The 15,740-nt window shown below is 42.9% G+C and overlaps 1 protein-coding gene across 1 annotated transcript; it reads right to left on the bottom strand.

The window, feature by feature from the left end:
- Positions 1–3,580: 3,580 nt before the first annotated feature.
- LOC125942632 (uncharacterized) lies at positions 3,581–14,349 on the bottom strand. Its single transcript, XM_049660847.1, has 11 exons — positions 14,031–14,349; positions 13,796–13,943; positions 13,651–13,707; positions 12,436–12,498; positions 10,545–10,920; positions 9,905–10,069; positions 8,372–8,558; positions 7,423–7,665; positions 6,894–7,065; positions 5,997–6,142; positions 3,581–5,256 (listed from the first exon to the last, which is right to left on the bottom strand). The coding sequence occupies exons 1-11, from the start codon at positions 14,110–14,112 to the stop codon at positions 5,078–5,080; spliced, it is 1,818 nt and encodes a 605-aa protein (XP_049516804.1). The 5' UTR covers positions 14,113–14,349; the 3' UTR covers positions 3,581–5,077.
- Positions 14,350–15,740: the final 1,391 nt, after the last annotated feature.

The following is a 15,740-nucleotide window of genomic DNA, read 5'->3' as shown; positions in this document are numbered from 1 at the left end:
TGTCCCCAGATATTAGCACAATCCCGCTAATTGGACAACCAAGTTGCCGTTTCTGCTGCAATATAAGCATGCATATAATGAGCTCCTCGCGCGTCTTGTTTATATTGTAGCATTATCGTTCAAACACGGAATTATCGCGAATTAAAGTATCGTGTTTTCACCTACATGTGTGTGTGTGCATGTCAGAGTTACCTCCGGCCTCCTGTATTTTTTTTTTTGCATATACAGAATTTTAACAGCACTGTGTTCCCACTGCATGCGTGCCGTTCCTGCCTCATCCTGAATTCCAAATTCCAATGACATCGTAGCAGGCAAGGAATTAATTTAAGAAATTAATTTAAAAAGCATAAAGGTGGAGCCACAGTTTGCAGGCGATCACCACCAAGGCCAGTTATTGCCACCCTAAATAAGAAGAGGGGCTGCATGAGCACTGCATTTGTTCTTAATATGTGGCGCTTTTCTTCACACTGCTTCAGAGCTCTCAGGTATACAGCCTACAGACTGTTTGTTTGGTGGGTGTGGAGTCGGCTGGGAAAAGGAAATCGTCAACCACTGCCTGGTTGTGTACTAAGAAAAATAAGGAGCACATTTCCATCAGGCAACTACGAGATGTTTTCCTGGATATAGGTGAGCACTGTTTTTGCTATGAAGTACATGCATGTCTATTTGTTCAAGAAATTAACAGACCAAGTAGTGTATTTCTATTCAAACTGGTTTATATAGCCCAGTTGACCATGCACAGCAAAACAGAATAATGCTTTTATTTTGGCTTTTGGAACACTTCAATTTTCTGGGTACTGTTAAAGCATTGTAAGACAAGAGCATGTTTACTCGCAAGACACAGTAATGCAAACAAATGTTACTGAGAATGAGAAACTTTCTAAAGTAGGAAAGGTCACGAAGCTAACATCTTAATGACTATGTTGGTGCATAATTGCCGACGAAAAGTGTTGCATACAGATAAACAGCATACAAGATGACACAAGGGGGAATGCAGCACTGTTTTTGTGCGAGAACTAGTGCGTCCGCCTCTTGCTTTCAGTCCCATATTGGTTTCCACCACTACATGGGCTTCATTCTTCAAATATGTTGCTGTATTATTAATCTCAAAGGCTTACCAATTTGTCTTCACAAAGCATTCACATCCTTTACTTAATTCTACGTATTTTAAAGGAGCGATGAAACACTTTTTTAACTTTGGAAGAAAACTTTGCCGATCTGTACAAGAGGCTCCTGTGAACATGAGCCAAGTATTATTGCACTGCATGCAGTACGGAAATTGCATTCCCGTGTCAAATACAGCAACAGTTCACTCGCTCTCACCTCTGCCATGTTGTGATGCAGTATCATCACAAGCAGCTGGACCCACGAACAGCTATTGGCTGATTTCATCATCACAAGAACATTCTCAGTAATACATAATTGCTGATATTTAGTTAAATGAATGAAACATATATATGTCTTCGATGTCAAATAGACAGCAAAATCCTTTTTATATTTGCACTGTTGGTTTACACACAACAGTTGCACGTAGCTGCATGTGGCCTCTGAGATAGAAGTGGCATGCTGCATAGCATAGTCTACCGCGGTTGTCATGGGGTGCCATGATGAGCCCTTTTGCCACCAAGGCACTCAACTTTTGGGCAGGACTATACCCCCTTGGCTTCTCCCCAGTGTAACTTCCAGTGTGCTAGTGGAGATGAAAAGAGAGAAGGCTGTGTATCTGTGCAACAATTCAACTTATAATTGAAGCATTTGAAAATGCTTGTGGCACAACATTCATGAGGTGATGCCCTTCAATAGTGAGGCCATTGCATGATTAGTTAGAAAAGTGTTTCACAGCCCCTTTAAGTAAACCACTGGCACCCAAGGCCGCGATTTTGCAGCGATTCCTTCTCCGATGATATTCCTTTGCGCGCTTTGTCAGTGGTCAGACGAACGTCCTGCCCGTGTTATCAAAGCGATCAGCCGGCTGTGAATGGTGGATGATAAGAGTCGCATACATTCGAGCAGAAGGCATCACTACAAAAATCGCGGCCCAAGCCAACATAGGTACAAACAGCGATGCATTGCCCCCTTTATGCTGCGAAGGTGTTGATGGGCAACATGAGGACAAACTACTTTCAATGGTGCACCTAACGAGACGAAAATATTTAATCACTAGTGCCTGCTTACACATCATAGTGTACCTATTACTAAAAATGTATTGGTCCAATTGGGAAGCTAGCACACTCACTGTAATCTTTGGAAGTGTCCTGATGCAGTTCAGCATTATGAAACATTGTTCCAGCGCACAAATAAACTCGGACGAGAATAGAAAGACAACACGAACGCCGGACTTCAACTGAATTTTATTCTCGGAATATAGGGCTTTATGTACACAGGGGGGGAGGGGGGGGGGGCGCTGCTAGTGCACCGGACCACCCAAAAACATTTCCTTGGTCCAGGCCACAATCATCAGAGGTGTCGATAACCAATCCTTTTTTTCACATTACTCTTGTACAATCTTGCGCATCTCCCGCCCTACCTAGCTGATACGACACACACATTTGCCCTGAGATAACCAAGTTCTTTTTTCCCAAGCACAACAGAAGGTGCACTGATGCAGTAATGTTTTTCATTAGAGATACAAAGAGCTTCAAAAATTTCCCGGTTTTTCTGAGTGCTAAATTTGCGCAACACACGTATTCGTTAGAAAAACGCCTTGCATGCTGGCTTGTGCGAGTAACGGCAAATGACCACGCTGCTTAGTGAAGTAGCATTCCTGCGATGCTCTAGCAAGCATTCATTCAGACAGCGCTCGGTTTGGCCAATATAGCATTTCCCACAGGCGAGGGGAATACTATGCACCACACCAACCTCACATTCAACGAGGGCTTTGGTGTGCTTTATTTTGCAGGCTGGCTTCTTCTTGGTTTCGTTCACTAGGCGAAACATTCGTCTCAGCTTTTCCGGTTCTGAACACACAACACGTATCCCGCACCTGTCGCCAACCTTCTTGAGGCGGTGAGAAACCTGGTGCCAGTAGGGCACTACGACGGGGCGCTGTGGCGGGCGTGCGTTTTTTTCCAGCCTGCGCCTCCCACTAAATTTTAGCTATATAGCAAATCTGGCTCTCTACCACCGAGGCCACGATTTCTCTGTGGAACCCAGCCTTCTCCAGATGCCTTAGCTGGGCGTCAACGCTATCACGAGCTTGATGTTCACAGGACTTGTCTAGAGCAGAGCGGATGCAGTTTTTTGCTATAGCTCTTTTTACGAGCTTGGAATGGGCTGGGACGAATGTGTCACTTAGTGAACGAAACCAAGAAGCCAGCCTGAAAAATAAAGCGCACCAAAGCCCTCGTTGAATGTGAGGTTGGTGTGGTGTATAGCATTCCCCTCGCCTGTGGGAAATGCTATATTGGCCAAACCGGGCGCTGTCTGAATGAATGCTTGCTAGAGCATCACAGGAATGCTACTTCACTAAGCGGCGCGGTCATTCGCCGTTACTCGCACAAGCCAGCATGCAAGGCGTTTTTCGAACGAACAGGTGTGTTGCGCAAATTTAGCACTCAGAAAAACCGAGAAATTTTTGAAGCTCTTTGTATCTCTAATGAAAAACATTACTGCGTCAGTGCTCCTTCTGTTGTGCTCGAGAAAAAAGAACTTGATTATCTCAGGGCAAACGTATGTGTTGCATCAGCTAGGTAAGGCGAGAGATGTACAAGAGTGATGTGAGGAGAAGGAACAACGTTTTATTGAAACCAGCAGTTTAGTTGGCTGGGCCTAGGCCTCCCACGTGGGGACGTCAAGGTCTTGCCTCTTCGCCGCCTCGCAGGCTTGCTGGGTAGCCCAGAGTTGCTCGTCGAGGTGGGAGCTGCGCAGAGCGGCGGCCCATCTCGACGAGAGGGTCACAGTATTAATTGCCGGATATTGGTCTTTACATTCCCATAGCATGTGGGGAAGCGATACTGGCTGAGTCTTACAGATCTTGCAAGTGTTACTAGGGTATGTGTCTGGGTAGATCCTGTGGTAACGTGTTAGTGAGTGAAAAAAAGGAATTTTTTTGGTTATCGACGTCTCTGATGATTGTGGCCTGGACCAAGGAAATATTTTTGGGTGGTTCGGTGCACTTGCAGTGCCCCCCCCCCCCCCTGTGTACATAAAGCCCTATTTTCCGTGAATAAAATTCAGTTGACGTCCGGTGTTCGTGTTGTCTTTATCTTTTTGTTCGTGTTTAATTGTGCGCTGGAGCGATGTTTCATAATGCTCATCCCAACCAACTAGCCCAGCCACCCACACCTACTGATGCAGTTCAAACACAAGAGAATGCATAAATTGCCTCGCACATAAAGATCACTTTCCTGCTTAGCACTTTTCCAAGATGAGGAACTGGGAGAAGGCACTGGAGGTAGGCACAGGTATACAAAATATTTGAGGGAAGATTTTATGTGATTACCAAAGCTGAGCATTAGAGATAGAGTTGACCTTTCCAGTATTATACTATTCACGGTGGCAGACAGCAGGGTCTGTCTGAAAATTACCAATGATATAGTCCATTAACAAAAATTACTACTTCATATTTTTTTATTCTTTGGGCATGTGGCAATTATACTTCTAAAGCCAGTCTGTGCACATAGCGTACCTATCTGCTTGAGCACGCAGGCAGATTGTTTTCCTTGCTCTGCAGCATACTGTTCACAAAGGTGGGGCTGGATGTATTGTTGTATCAGCTAGATAAACACAAAACTGTTGGTTGTACTCAATACTAAATGTATGTTTGAATCCAGTGAGGCTAATAAGACGCACACAGCACAAGAGGGCAGAATGGGATCGATGCTCTGCTCACACCCGCCAAGGCAGCCATTTGGTGGCCCTGAAAAGGGCCGTTTAATAGTGATGGGGGCGTCTGGCTGCTGGATTGATCACAGTGGTAATTCAGGCTGGTTGATGTGTCATACTGGGATCCTATATAGCGCTAAAAAGACAAGGACAGACATAAGAATGACTACATGGCACAGCGCCATGTGTTGTTGTTCTTATGTCTGTCCTTTTCTTTTTTAGTGCTATTTATGATCTCAGCAGGACTGATGTTTCACTTAGGCGCAAAGCGTGAGTACTGCTTCTTCCTTGCCTCTTCCTTTCGTGGTTTGGGACCATACTTAGATGAAAGCGTCTCGTGATGCCTTCGCACAGATGCTTGCTCAGCAGTTGAAAACGATGGCCACTTCTCCAGGCAGTCCATCACGTTGGTTAACAGGACGGATATGTACCCTGAAACAAATACACATGTTGACTACATGTACACAAATGTTGCTTAGTGTTATTACTACCGTTAAATGCCCAGCAGGTACCCCACCCTCTACCGTTTAAGGTCAAAGATAACACAGTCATGAAAAAAGCAAGCAGCATAGCTTTTCTGTCACTGAAGAACTGCCTTTCACGTGCATTCTATGTTTAATCTGTGTCATCGCTCTCTAAAGCATCGAATAACTCTTTGGAATCGGATTACAAGATGCAAACTGACCGACGCACTTGGCCTGAAGAACCCTTGCGGTCTCCTGATGGTACAGCACCAACAACGTAGAACTGGTTGTGCCACACACTGCCCTCTAACCCTTAGAGCATGTTAGAGACATCAAACCCCCTAGGAACAAGCGAGTCTCTTTGAAAATGGCTGCCTATGCCTGGCTGTGGGGATGCCATTACTGGGTATTGGCAGAAGCGCAGTCAAATGTAAACAATTACACAGGCAGTTTCCAATTTACGACATTTACTTTAAGTTGGTCCTTCTCTTTTCAGCTCCAAGGCATCCCAAAGGCAGTCCCTGCAGCTCCTACCAGTTAGACGCACTAAGCATCACTTCTTTAGGCATTGAAATTTGCTGTGAAAACTGTGTGCACTGTAATGTTTGTGCAGTATTTGAACGCTAAACACTGAAGTACTAAAATAAGTATTACTTTGCTTTTTTGCACCTGTTGCTGTACAACAATTTTTTAAAACAAATTGCTCACCGTAGCCTGCATTCTGTTTCACTGGCACTACAGTCCATTCTTTTTCCCCTCGAGAGAATCTCTGTGAAATTCTCTCTGCACCACTGGGGTCGGTGAGTATGTCCCTGCCGCTGTTCTCGTTGTAATGGAGAGCGGCAATTTTTGTTCTGCAATAAATGGAATCACAAAAGAGTATTGTGCAGCTGTTCTTCTTTTATTACAAATACGCACATGAAATCTAAATTCATTCAAAGGAACAGACAACCATTAAGAACATGAATTGAGATAGCCCCACTGATGGTGAGAACATGTTTTGTATTGACTGAAGCTAGCACTCTCTTCCTCATTAAACAAGGTTTAATATTCGTAGGCACAACAGCAGTGAAGGGGCCCCTTTTGATTCGATAACATGCTCCGATGAAATATTTATTTTGTTCCATCGCAGTGACCAGTCAGGTCCCTAGGAGAGTTAAATGCGAAAGGAAAAGTTTTACTTGGTCGTCCGCTCAGATTTAAAACTTTGCAGAACAATAACTTCAGTGACCATGTGCCATTCCTTTGCATTGATCTCAATACTCTAATCAATGCACTCCAGTGCTACAGAGGGTGGTCGAGAAAACTTTGCCGGGTTCCGTTAACCTTAAAAGCGGTGCTATATGTGATATGATAGGCACAGTTTAGCATTGGAAAGTCATCATCAGCCTATACATCACGTTCAGTGCATGACTACGGCCTTTCCCAACAGTGGTGCAGTCAGAATTGACTTGGTTGAGTAGCATAATGTGTTTCAAAGACTGCATCACAGCATGTTCCAAGCTGTGCACTTGGAAAAAGCAAATAATTTGAAAGAAGCAGCATCAAGACATTGGGCAATTTTGTCATTACAAAAATGCACTGAAAATGGGTATGGTGTGTTACCTTGCCAGCATGCCTTCGTAGGTGAACTTGCTGCTCTTAGGGGCGAAGTGGATGAGCAGGCTATGAAAGGCCTCTAGGCCAAACGTCTGGGCCTTGTGTGATGCCCGGGGAAGGTCCCGCAGAAGGTGTGGTGCTGCCAAAATTGCTTTCAGGCGTTGGAATGACTCTGATCCTTCAAAAATAAAGTAGTTTGGTTGCATTAGTTCTTAACAAAGAACATAGTAACCGCTAGATGTGTGGCCAGTTGCAAAAAATATTTAGATGAAAATGCTGCTGAATACCAGATCAATGCAGGACGATACAGAAAACATTAATTAGATAAATTAATTGTGCCAATGCAGTAACAATAATGGAACATAAAGTAACAAGTAATGGAATATAAAGGCACTGTTGCCAGGTCTAAGAAGTCAAAAGTAGCCATGATACTTGTGTTTCAATTCTCAAGCAGTAGCCAGTACACTACGGATGCTTAAAAAACAGCAAGAAAAATGTATCCCAAAACCTTTTGTGGTAGTACTTCAGTTCTTACCTTCAACCAGCCAGTCACGTTCTGGCATCTCGCCGTGAAAACAGGATGGGTGGAGCGGGTCAGGGTGGTCATGCACATTCACGATGTGGCGGAGAATAGACAGCCATCTTGCCAGAAACAACTTTTCATTGCCATGACTGTTTACTGCACACCAATAAAGGTGCCGAATTACGGTCTTTCGCCACCCGATTACAGTCCCATGTTGTTTCAACCGCCCGAGGGCGATCATCTTCTTCTTCAAGCCTGTAAGATATAAGTATATCCAACTTCTATTAACAAAACAACCTAAAGGGACACGCATGTACCCCTTAAATCAACACAGCAGTAAGCACAATATTTTGTGCTTACTGCTGTGCAGTTGTTGCTCAAAATTTGCAGAAACATCCGATTGTGCGGTCTACGTCGTTTAAAATGCAACACTTGACACAGTTACTCGTCTGGTTATTACAAAAACAATAATGCAAAGATGCCTTCATTTATGGGATTGCAAGTGACTGCTGAGGCGGCACTAGCATAAACATATGTCGCTGCCTGCTGGCAGCTGCAGAAAATTTCAGTTCAGGAAATGTTGCCTCATATTTCAGAGAAGCAGGCAACACGTGGCAACCCCACCTAAATGACTGCTTTTGCAGCTGCCAACAGGCAGCAACATAAGTTCATGAAAGTGCTGTCTCAGCAGCAGTTTGCATTCGTATAAATGAAGGAAACCTTGCATTTTTTCCCTTAATAATCAGACAAGTAACTGTGCAAAGTGTTGTACTGGGTGAAGTAGATCACAAAATAAGATATTTCTGCGAAACTTGAGCAAGAACAGCGCAGCAGTAGGCACGAAATATTTTTTTTACCGATTTTATATGACATGTGCTCTTCCCTGTACAATAATTGCAGACATTAGGAAGTTGTGCACCCATTCGTATTTGGGCCACTTCAAAAAGACACATGGATCTACCTTTTGCAATATGCCACAGGTCAAACAAGTGGCATATCATTGGGTGCTGGGTTCTCATGAAAGCCTTAATTTCACAATGCCGATCCGTCACCAGGGAATCGATGTGAAGTCCCAGCTCAATCAGATGATCGAGGGCTCTCTCCAGACCTTCTTTCTCCATTTTGTTGCTTGAAGAAACTTCTGTTGACTGCAATATTGCAAAGGAGCTTTTCAGTTTTGCTGCTACAGCCAAATTTCACAAATGCACAAGATAAACGTGAGCCACTTCTTACAGTCCTTACTTTTAGCCAACGTAGAACTTGCACTAAAAATTACTTTCCTGTCATTCTCCATATATGCTAAAAAGGGCAACCTCATTACTGATGATTTGATTCCTTCTAACATTCAATAGCTGTTACATAAACATAAGAAGATAGATGGATACATGCTTTTGACCCATTTGTCATAGAGTTAAAGGATATTTTCAGTGTCTTAGACAAAGCAGTATTCAGGAGTTTATTTTTTTTTCAATGCTTTGCTGCAGTGCAATATGCATGCTTTTGACCTTCAGCAAAGGACTGAAGGACCCTAATAATGTTGCGGACAAAACGTGAGGCATAAAATAGGCTTTTCACGCTTGGACATAAAACATGTAATCACAAATAAGTAGCAGCCTGTCATGGGCAACACTATGGCTAATATTCATGCTACAAAATCTGCATAATCTTTACGGTCTAACTGGCAGTAGTTGGCAACTAATACCAAGGCAAATATTTTATATATTTTCATTTTTTTTTACTCTCAGTACTTATAATAAAAACGGCAAAGTATTACTTTCATTCATGCTTTTTGTGGTGCTGCTTTGAATTTTAACAACATTAGCAAAAGCTATCTGAACAATTATTTCTGCTTTACTTTCATTCAAAACGGCATGATCAGTATACAATTTTAGGTGTCACAATATATGTTTCAACTGATCTCTTGAAATGTTCAAACATAAATGAAAAAGAAGCATGTTTCTAGCGGTTAAGAGAGAATTAAGAACTTGATGTGCTATAAGAACAGGTAGAACAGGCATTGTCCACGTATGCATTCTTAGTCGAAGGCACGACACGCATGTGCAGTTTACCTTGCATCATTATTTTGTTTTTACTTGTCTTAGCCTTTGTGCCAGCTCAGTGACATTGCTGTTTTTGATTTGCGTACTGTTTAAACTCTTCGAAAGCCGACACCAGTTTGGGCATGCCTCTTAGAAGTACATAAATAATCGTGCATTTCACTACACATGCATCAAGCTGCATAAAATGCTTGCACTATTCAGTCACTGCAGTAGAACTACCATGGTTGGGTGTTTATGTCCGGCTGAGAAATCGAAAACCATCAATTTGAACCTCACTAGGTCCATAGATTTCTGGCACTCATCAGAGATGGTAACATGACAACGGAATTTCAAACAACCACGTGGTCACCAAGACACCTATTATGATGGTTGCATGTCATCTACTTAAAATGCCACGCTACAAAATAATCGGGGAAAAATGAAACAGGACCCACCTTGACAAGCTCAGTGTGCATTATTTTGTTCAGCTCAGTGTCCAACAACGTGTAAGTGCCAAAGTCTGCGGAGTGGCCAGGCGTGTCACATCTGCCATCACCTGCTAGTGAGCGTGGCTGGTGTCTGGCCTCTTCAATGACAGACTTCTGCTGGGACTGCCATGCCTTAAAAATGTAATAAAACAGGATGCTTGAATGTAATGAATTTTTGCTGCAAGCTCTGAATGCAGTGCATTAAACCCTTGTGCAAACATTTTGTGTGTAATTTTCTTATCTTTGATGCCTTTCATCGACAAATGATTACACAAGAACTGCATGTACTTATGTAGATCTTGGTTCACTGTTAAAAATAATAAGCAATTTTGTAGCCCCAACAATGTTCCTGCAGTGGCAAACATTTGGCGTACCAGAGGCTGCAGCAGATGGCATGTCTTAGTCCTATGTTTCCTCACTACGCGCCTTTACTTTTGCACTGCTTTATATCCCCAGAGCTCTCGAGCCTACAGGCCATGCATTAGTGGTTTCCTCCTTAGAGTGGGCCCAGCTGTACTTAGACGTGAGCCTGAAGACATGCACATAGCTCATGACAGTTGTAGAGACTAGCAATTTGATACAAGTAGGCAGCATTGCCAATACAAACCTGCTCAACCGCTGGAAGTAGGTAGCACCTTTGGTACTGGAAGTACTGTGTCTTTTGAAGTGACTGCACTCCCATAACTGACAACAGGCGAATCACTTTGGTTGGACTGCTCCCAGTGAATAGAATGGCGCAGCACAACAACAAATTGCCAAGAGCCTTTCCTTTGGCCATCGGCTGACTCGACCACTTCGTTTCATGGTTTTTGGCACACTTTATGGTAGCAGAAATCATTGTTCCTGTTGCCGCAATGTCTACTCTGCTTTCGGATGCTCCACACACCCGGCAACGCTTCAACAGTTCCATCAAGCAGGATTCAAAAACAATGTATTTCTTTGTAGTCACCCCATCTTCAGCACACATTTCCTGTACAGGTGGCCTGCAGTGATCACAGAAAATGCACATTTACTAGCCGTTTTTCACCTTATGCAAGAAAATTGAGATATCGAATCAGAATTTAACATGTTTGCTTGATTAACCATAAAATGCCAATCTTTTTGTTTTTTATAGGCTCTATAGTAATACCCTTCACCTTATAAAGAACAAAAAGAATGGAAATTGCAACTCACTGCAGCAAATTGTTACAAAGTAAACCCATTTATGCACCTGAAAAGTGATGTGCCACAGTTAACTCGACGTTTATCCGGGTGCAAATGGCCCATCATCTTTCATCAAAGTTATTTGTTTCGTTACTAATAACTCCTATATGGGCAGTGTCGTGTGACCAGGTGCATTTTCATGACTCGTAAGCTATGAAGTCTAAAGGAAACCAGAGAAACGCAGACCAAAATTGGAAAGGTTTAAAAAACTGCAAGACGTTTCTGCTTCCGCACAGAAACCTTGTTCACATAAAGTGGCTTGAGAAGGCGAGCTTATGTCCGTTTCAGTATGTGACCAAGGCCCCTAGCATACGCAGGTGGAAGATTACCATCATTTCTGTTTAGCGCTTTCGTAGTCTGGATAAGAAACAATTACGGATACTGACGGGAACACCAGTTTCTTTCTTTTGCGATGATGCCTGCCATGGCCCAGTCAATCCCATGATTAGAAGATGCCACGTGTTCCGCAAGTGCTTTGGAGATAACATTTTTTCTGACATCATTTTTTCTGACATCATTCATGTGGTGTTTCAACTGTCTTTAAAAATTTTCGCTCTCCCCGATATAAATGCAGTTACAGTCTGCATGTGTCAGCACTGTGTGTCTTCGTGCGTTTGTCTCAGTCTCTCACAATGTTATTTTAACCCAGAACATTTTGTCAAATAGTGGTTCACAGATCTCAATGCATGAGAGCTAGAATTCTCTATGTGGATGTTTCTTACCAGGAAACAAATACAGCTGAATGCCTCTGTAATGAAATGACTTCTATAATGAAGTAAGTATTCAGTATGTTCCGCCCCAATTCCTATCTTTTATAAGTTTTGTCGATGCCTCTATACTGAAGATCCCTGCAATAAATTTGACTATATAATGAAGGTGTCTGGGTGCTTTGTTCTTTACAACAAAGTGAAAGCGGCCCTACCACTGCCCTTGGCAATCGCTACTGACCTGTGGTGCATTTAGGGATTGTCAGTGGACACCTCAACAAAAACTGCACAGGAGAGTCTCGATATGGACTCCACGGTAGATATTTGTGGAAACCACCCACTACCCCCAATGTAAGAAGAAAGAGCCCCGTGACCCAAGCTGGTTAACCTTGATGACTCAGCAAATGTGGTTAGCAAACTGTTCACAGCAGAGTCTTTCTAAGCACTAATTACTGTTACAACTGAAGCAGTTGTAACAGTAATTAGTGCTTAGAAAGTTGTGCACACAAAGGTAGTGCACAGGTACCGTGCCAGCCTTTGCACCTTTATAATACTGAAATAGAGCCTCAAAAGCAATTATAAACTTACTCAGGGTCACTGTCATCATCGTTCAGCTCATCACAGACGTATGACGAGTCATTTGTGTAGTCACTGTAAAGAGTTCAAAGGAACATCAGCAAGAGAAGCTCTTGTAGATTATGCATATGCAAACGATCACGATACTTATCAATCCAGACAGTAATAAGAATTCAGAGACGTACATTATAAACAGTAGCGGACCTCAAATGGAGCCCTAAGGCACGCCTTGGGCAAATGTTCTTAAGCCAGAAAAACAGCCCCCACAGCTAAGAATTTGATGCCTATTCAGTAAATACGATTTCAAAAATTTTAATGGAGGACTAGTGACACCATAAGTTTCAAGTTTGTCAAGGAGGATATTATGGTTAACCCAGTATCCTTACTTACTAATGGTAGCCTTACTAGAATCCAAAAATATAAAATCAACACAATATACAGAATCAATAGCATGTTGAATGAAATCTGTTCAAGAAATTACTCAATTAAATTCTGGGGTTTCACGTGCCTAAACCATGATCTAATTACAAGGTTTGCCATAGTGGTGTGGGGGGGTACTCCGAAAGAATTTGGACTAGCTGGGGTCTCTCTTATCTAATCCAGTGCCAGTGTTCTTGAGGTTATGGATAACAGCGAGCACCTCGTGTGGTGTGCCAGGAAAAGAGATAAATGAGAAACCAGCACATTTCAATTTACAATGCGAGGCTATAGGCTGGTCAATTAACTGATTTTAATTACCAAAACGTTGCACACATCCTTGTTTAGAAAGGAATTCAACCACTCCCATTGTTTCATAGTGTCATTCATATTATTCAAATTCTTAACGCTTTTAGGATTTTTTAGCAGATTAGTTGAAACAGTGCAATAATTTTTGTAGCGTAAGATTGAGGTCAATAATGCACAGCAAGTAACATTAGGCTGATGTAATTGTAGGGATAGTGCAGCTCTTAGCAACAGCAGGCACATGTGCATTTAGTACCATATATCACAATTTTTCAAGCTGCAGAACAAAATATTGGGCAATGTTCACTTACAACACTGTTTCCTGACATGGCCATGTCTCATTATGCTGGAAAGTTATCAAGTTTACGTTCATGTTCTTGGCAGGGTTACATCTGCTTATCGAGCCGAAGTTATGTATCAAGGAGGTACATTTTGCAAGGCCTAGGTGTTCATGTAGTGTGAATTAAAAACAAGAATAAATAAACAAGGTATCCTTAGGCTTACATGATATCCGAGTCCGAGTCATCACAGCTGGACAGCTCATCACTGAGGTAGTCAGTCCTAAAAATTTGGTAAAAGTGCATACAGTGCCAATTGTTATGCACAATCACTTGCACGTGTCATACAAAATATGAATCAGATTGCATACCTGTATAGATTGAGACCTGGTGCATCAATATCATGTCTCGGCGTAGAGCAGAACGGCCTCAACTCTGATGGTACCTCTTCACTGTATGCCAGCCTGTCTTCAGTTTGCACAAAGCTGTCACAAACAGATAATGGGCTGGCCTGGACCCCTGCACAATAAAAACAAGTTTTTAAGACATTCATTGACTGTCAAATTTTTTATAAGGAAGAACAAATGCTCATGGTCATGCTCTCACCAACAGATGGATTCTTGATGCATGTCTGTACAGCCTTTGACTTCTGTACGTGAGGAACTGTTTGAACGTAAACATCACGCATCTGTGGCTCAGCTTCCCGCACATCACTGTGCTGTGTGGTGGTGGCAGCTTGGAAACTCAACTCGTGCTGATTGTTACTCTCCACATGGTCGTCCTCCGGCTCTGCCACGCCAAGTGCTTCTTGGAGATCATGCTGGCATACAAAAAAAAAGAATGTAGGCAGTGTAGAAGAAATTCGATCGGAAGCTAAACATAACGCCTCTATCTCTTTTAGTTGAAATGTAACAGAACGTATTTATGGAAGTACTTTTACTAATTTCGACCATCCACATAAAGTGCCTAGAGCTATTTGCTGCAGGTGCACAAGCTGACTACCTATGGGGCTTCCTCTACAGACTGGCATTGTATCTGAAGTTTGATAACATCACTCAGCTACAGATATCCTTGCTCCATAACACACTATACTCAAGCACTGTATTCAAGTAATCATGTGCACATGGCGCATTTTCAATAATTTGCGCAAAAAGCAAATGGGCACATTACCTGTTCCTTGCTTTTATGAGTTGAGAACATGGAGCAACCCAGTATCACAAAAAAGGAACATGGAAGTGATGCTGAAATATACTGTGAGCTAGACAATGTGTTTGTTTATATTTTTTTCTTCTTCTCTCGTTGTTTTTTTTTACAGAGATAATCCTACTGATGCTGCAGCACTTGGTTAATCATTTTCACATACTTGTACGCAGCTCAAATTAGTTGTTTGTTCAAGTGAAGCTGCGAGTACAAGTCGCCTCGACAGGGTTACAAAATAATGCAACCAAACCACAACGGCAGTGAATCTCGTGGTATTGTATGGTATTGCCGACCACTCGCGATGGTGTATATATACCTCTATCAAACGGAAATACTGCTCCGATCACGAAGTAGCTAATGATTTGGATCGAGTGCTTCTACATGTGCGCACTTTCGATCTCGATTTCGCTCGATCCGGATCCACTCAATCACAATCCGCCGCGATCGTGCGCTGTCTGTACCTTTGAGCTCCGTAAGCTAAACCGACCGGATCCAGATAGTTGCACTGTGTAGCAGCCATAATTTTCGATTTCACTCAAAAAATTCCACTCGGATCAAGTTTGATGGTAAACGAACGAGCGTGAGTGACATCAATGTGAGTAATTACAACATCACATACTCGTGCGCTCATAAGATGGGCACTTTCTGCTGCAGTGTGCTACCAACTAATATTTACATGACCACTTAAAAAGTTCGTTCACGTACCTCCGCTCTTCTTTTGACGGCTTTGCATCGTGGCGCTGGCGGCTGGCTCAGCTTTGTCTGGTCGAACACTGTCGGCACGGCATCCGCCTTCAAGTGCCTACGAAAGTATGGTTTTGCTAATCCGAAGGCTTCCATCAGGATGAACACTATCCTTGTAGGCATCAGGTGCGAAATGATCGGAACACACGGCCGCTTGTTTGCTCGGGGACCAGTTGTCACGCCGGATAGCACTAATCCACCGCTCGCGAAGCACATTGTCGCGAGGAAAGTAGTGATAGCAAACTCTTTTTAGATGCTGCGCGTTGTTCGAGTGGTTCGTGCAGCCAACAACGCAACACCACTTGCCACCCCTCATCACTTGCCCGTCCACAGGGGACACAAATTCTCGCGACAGCAACTTCTCACGCGAAG

The sequence above is a fragment of the Dermacentor silvarum genome, chromosome 1 (genome assembly GCF_013339745.2).
Source record: "Dermacentor silvarum isolate Dsil-2018 chromosome 1, BIME_Dsil_1.4, whole genome shotgun sequence".
NCBI lineage: Eukaryota > Metazoa > Arthropoda > Arachnida > Ixodida > Ixodidae > Dermacentor > Dermacentor silvarum.
The sequence above is the reverse complement of the archived record's forward strand: the minus strand, read 5'-3'. Positions and strand labels throughout refer to the sequence as shown.

Coding starts and splice junctions, on each gene's coding strand:
- LOC125942632 (XM_049660847.1), bottom strand. CDS start 14,112: ATGCGTGATGTTTACGTTCAAACAGTTCCTCACGTACAGAAGTCAAAG. Junction 13,944..14,030: donor CATCAAGAATCCATCTGTTG/GTGAGAGCATGA, acceptor TTTATTGTGCAG/GGGTCCAGGCCAGCCCATTA. Junction 7,066..7,422: donor ACGTGACTGGCTGGTTGAAG/GTAAGAACTGAA, acceptor TTATTTTTGAAG/GATCAGAGTCATTCCAACGC.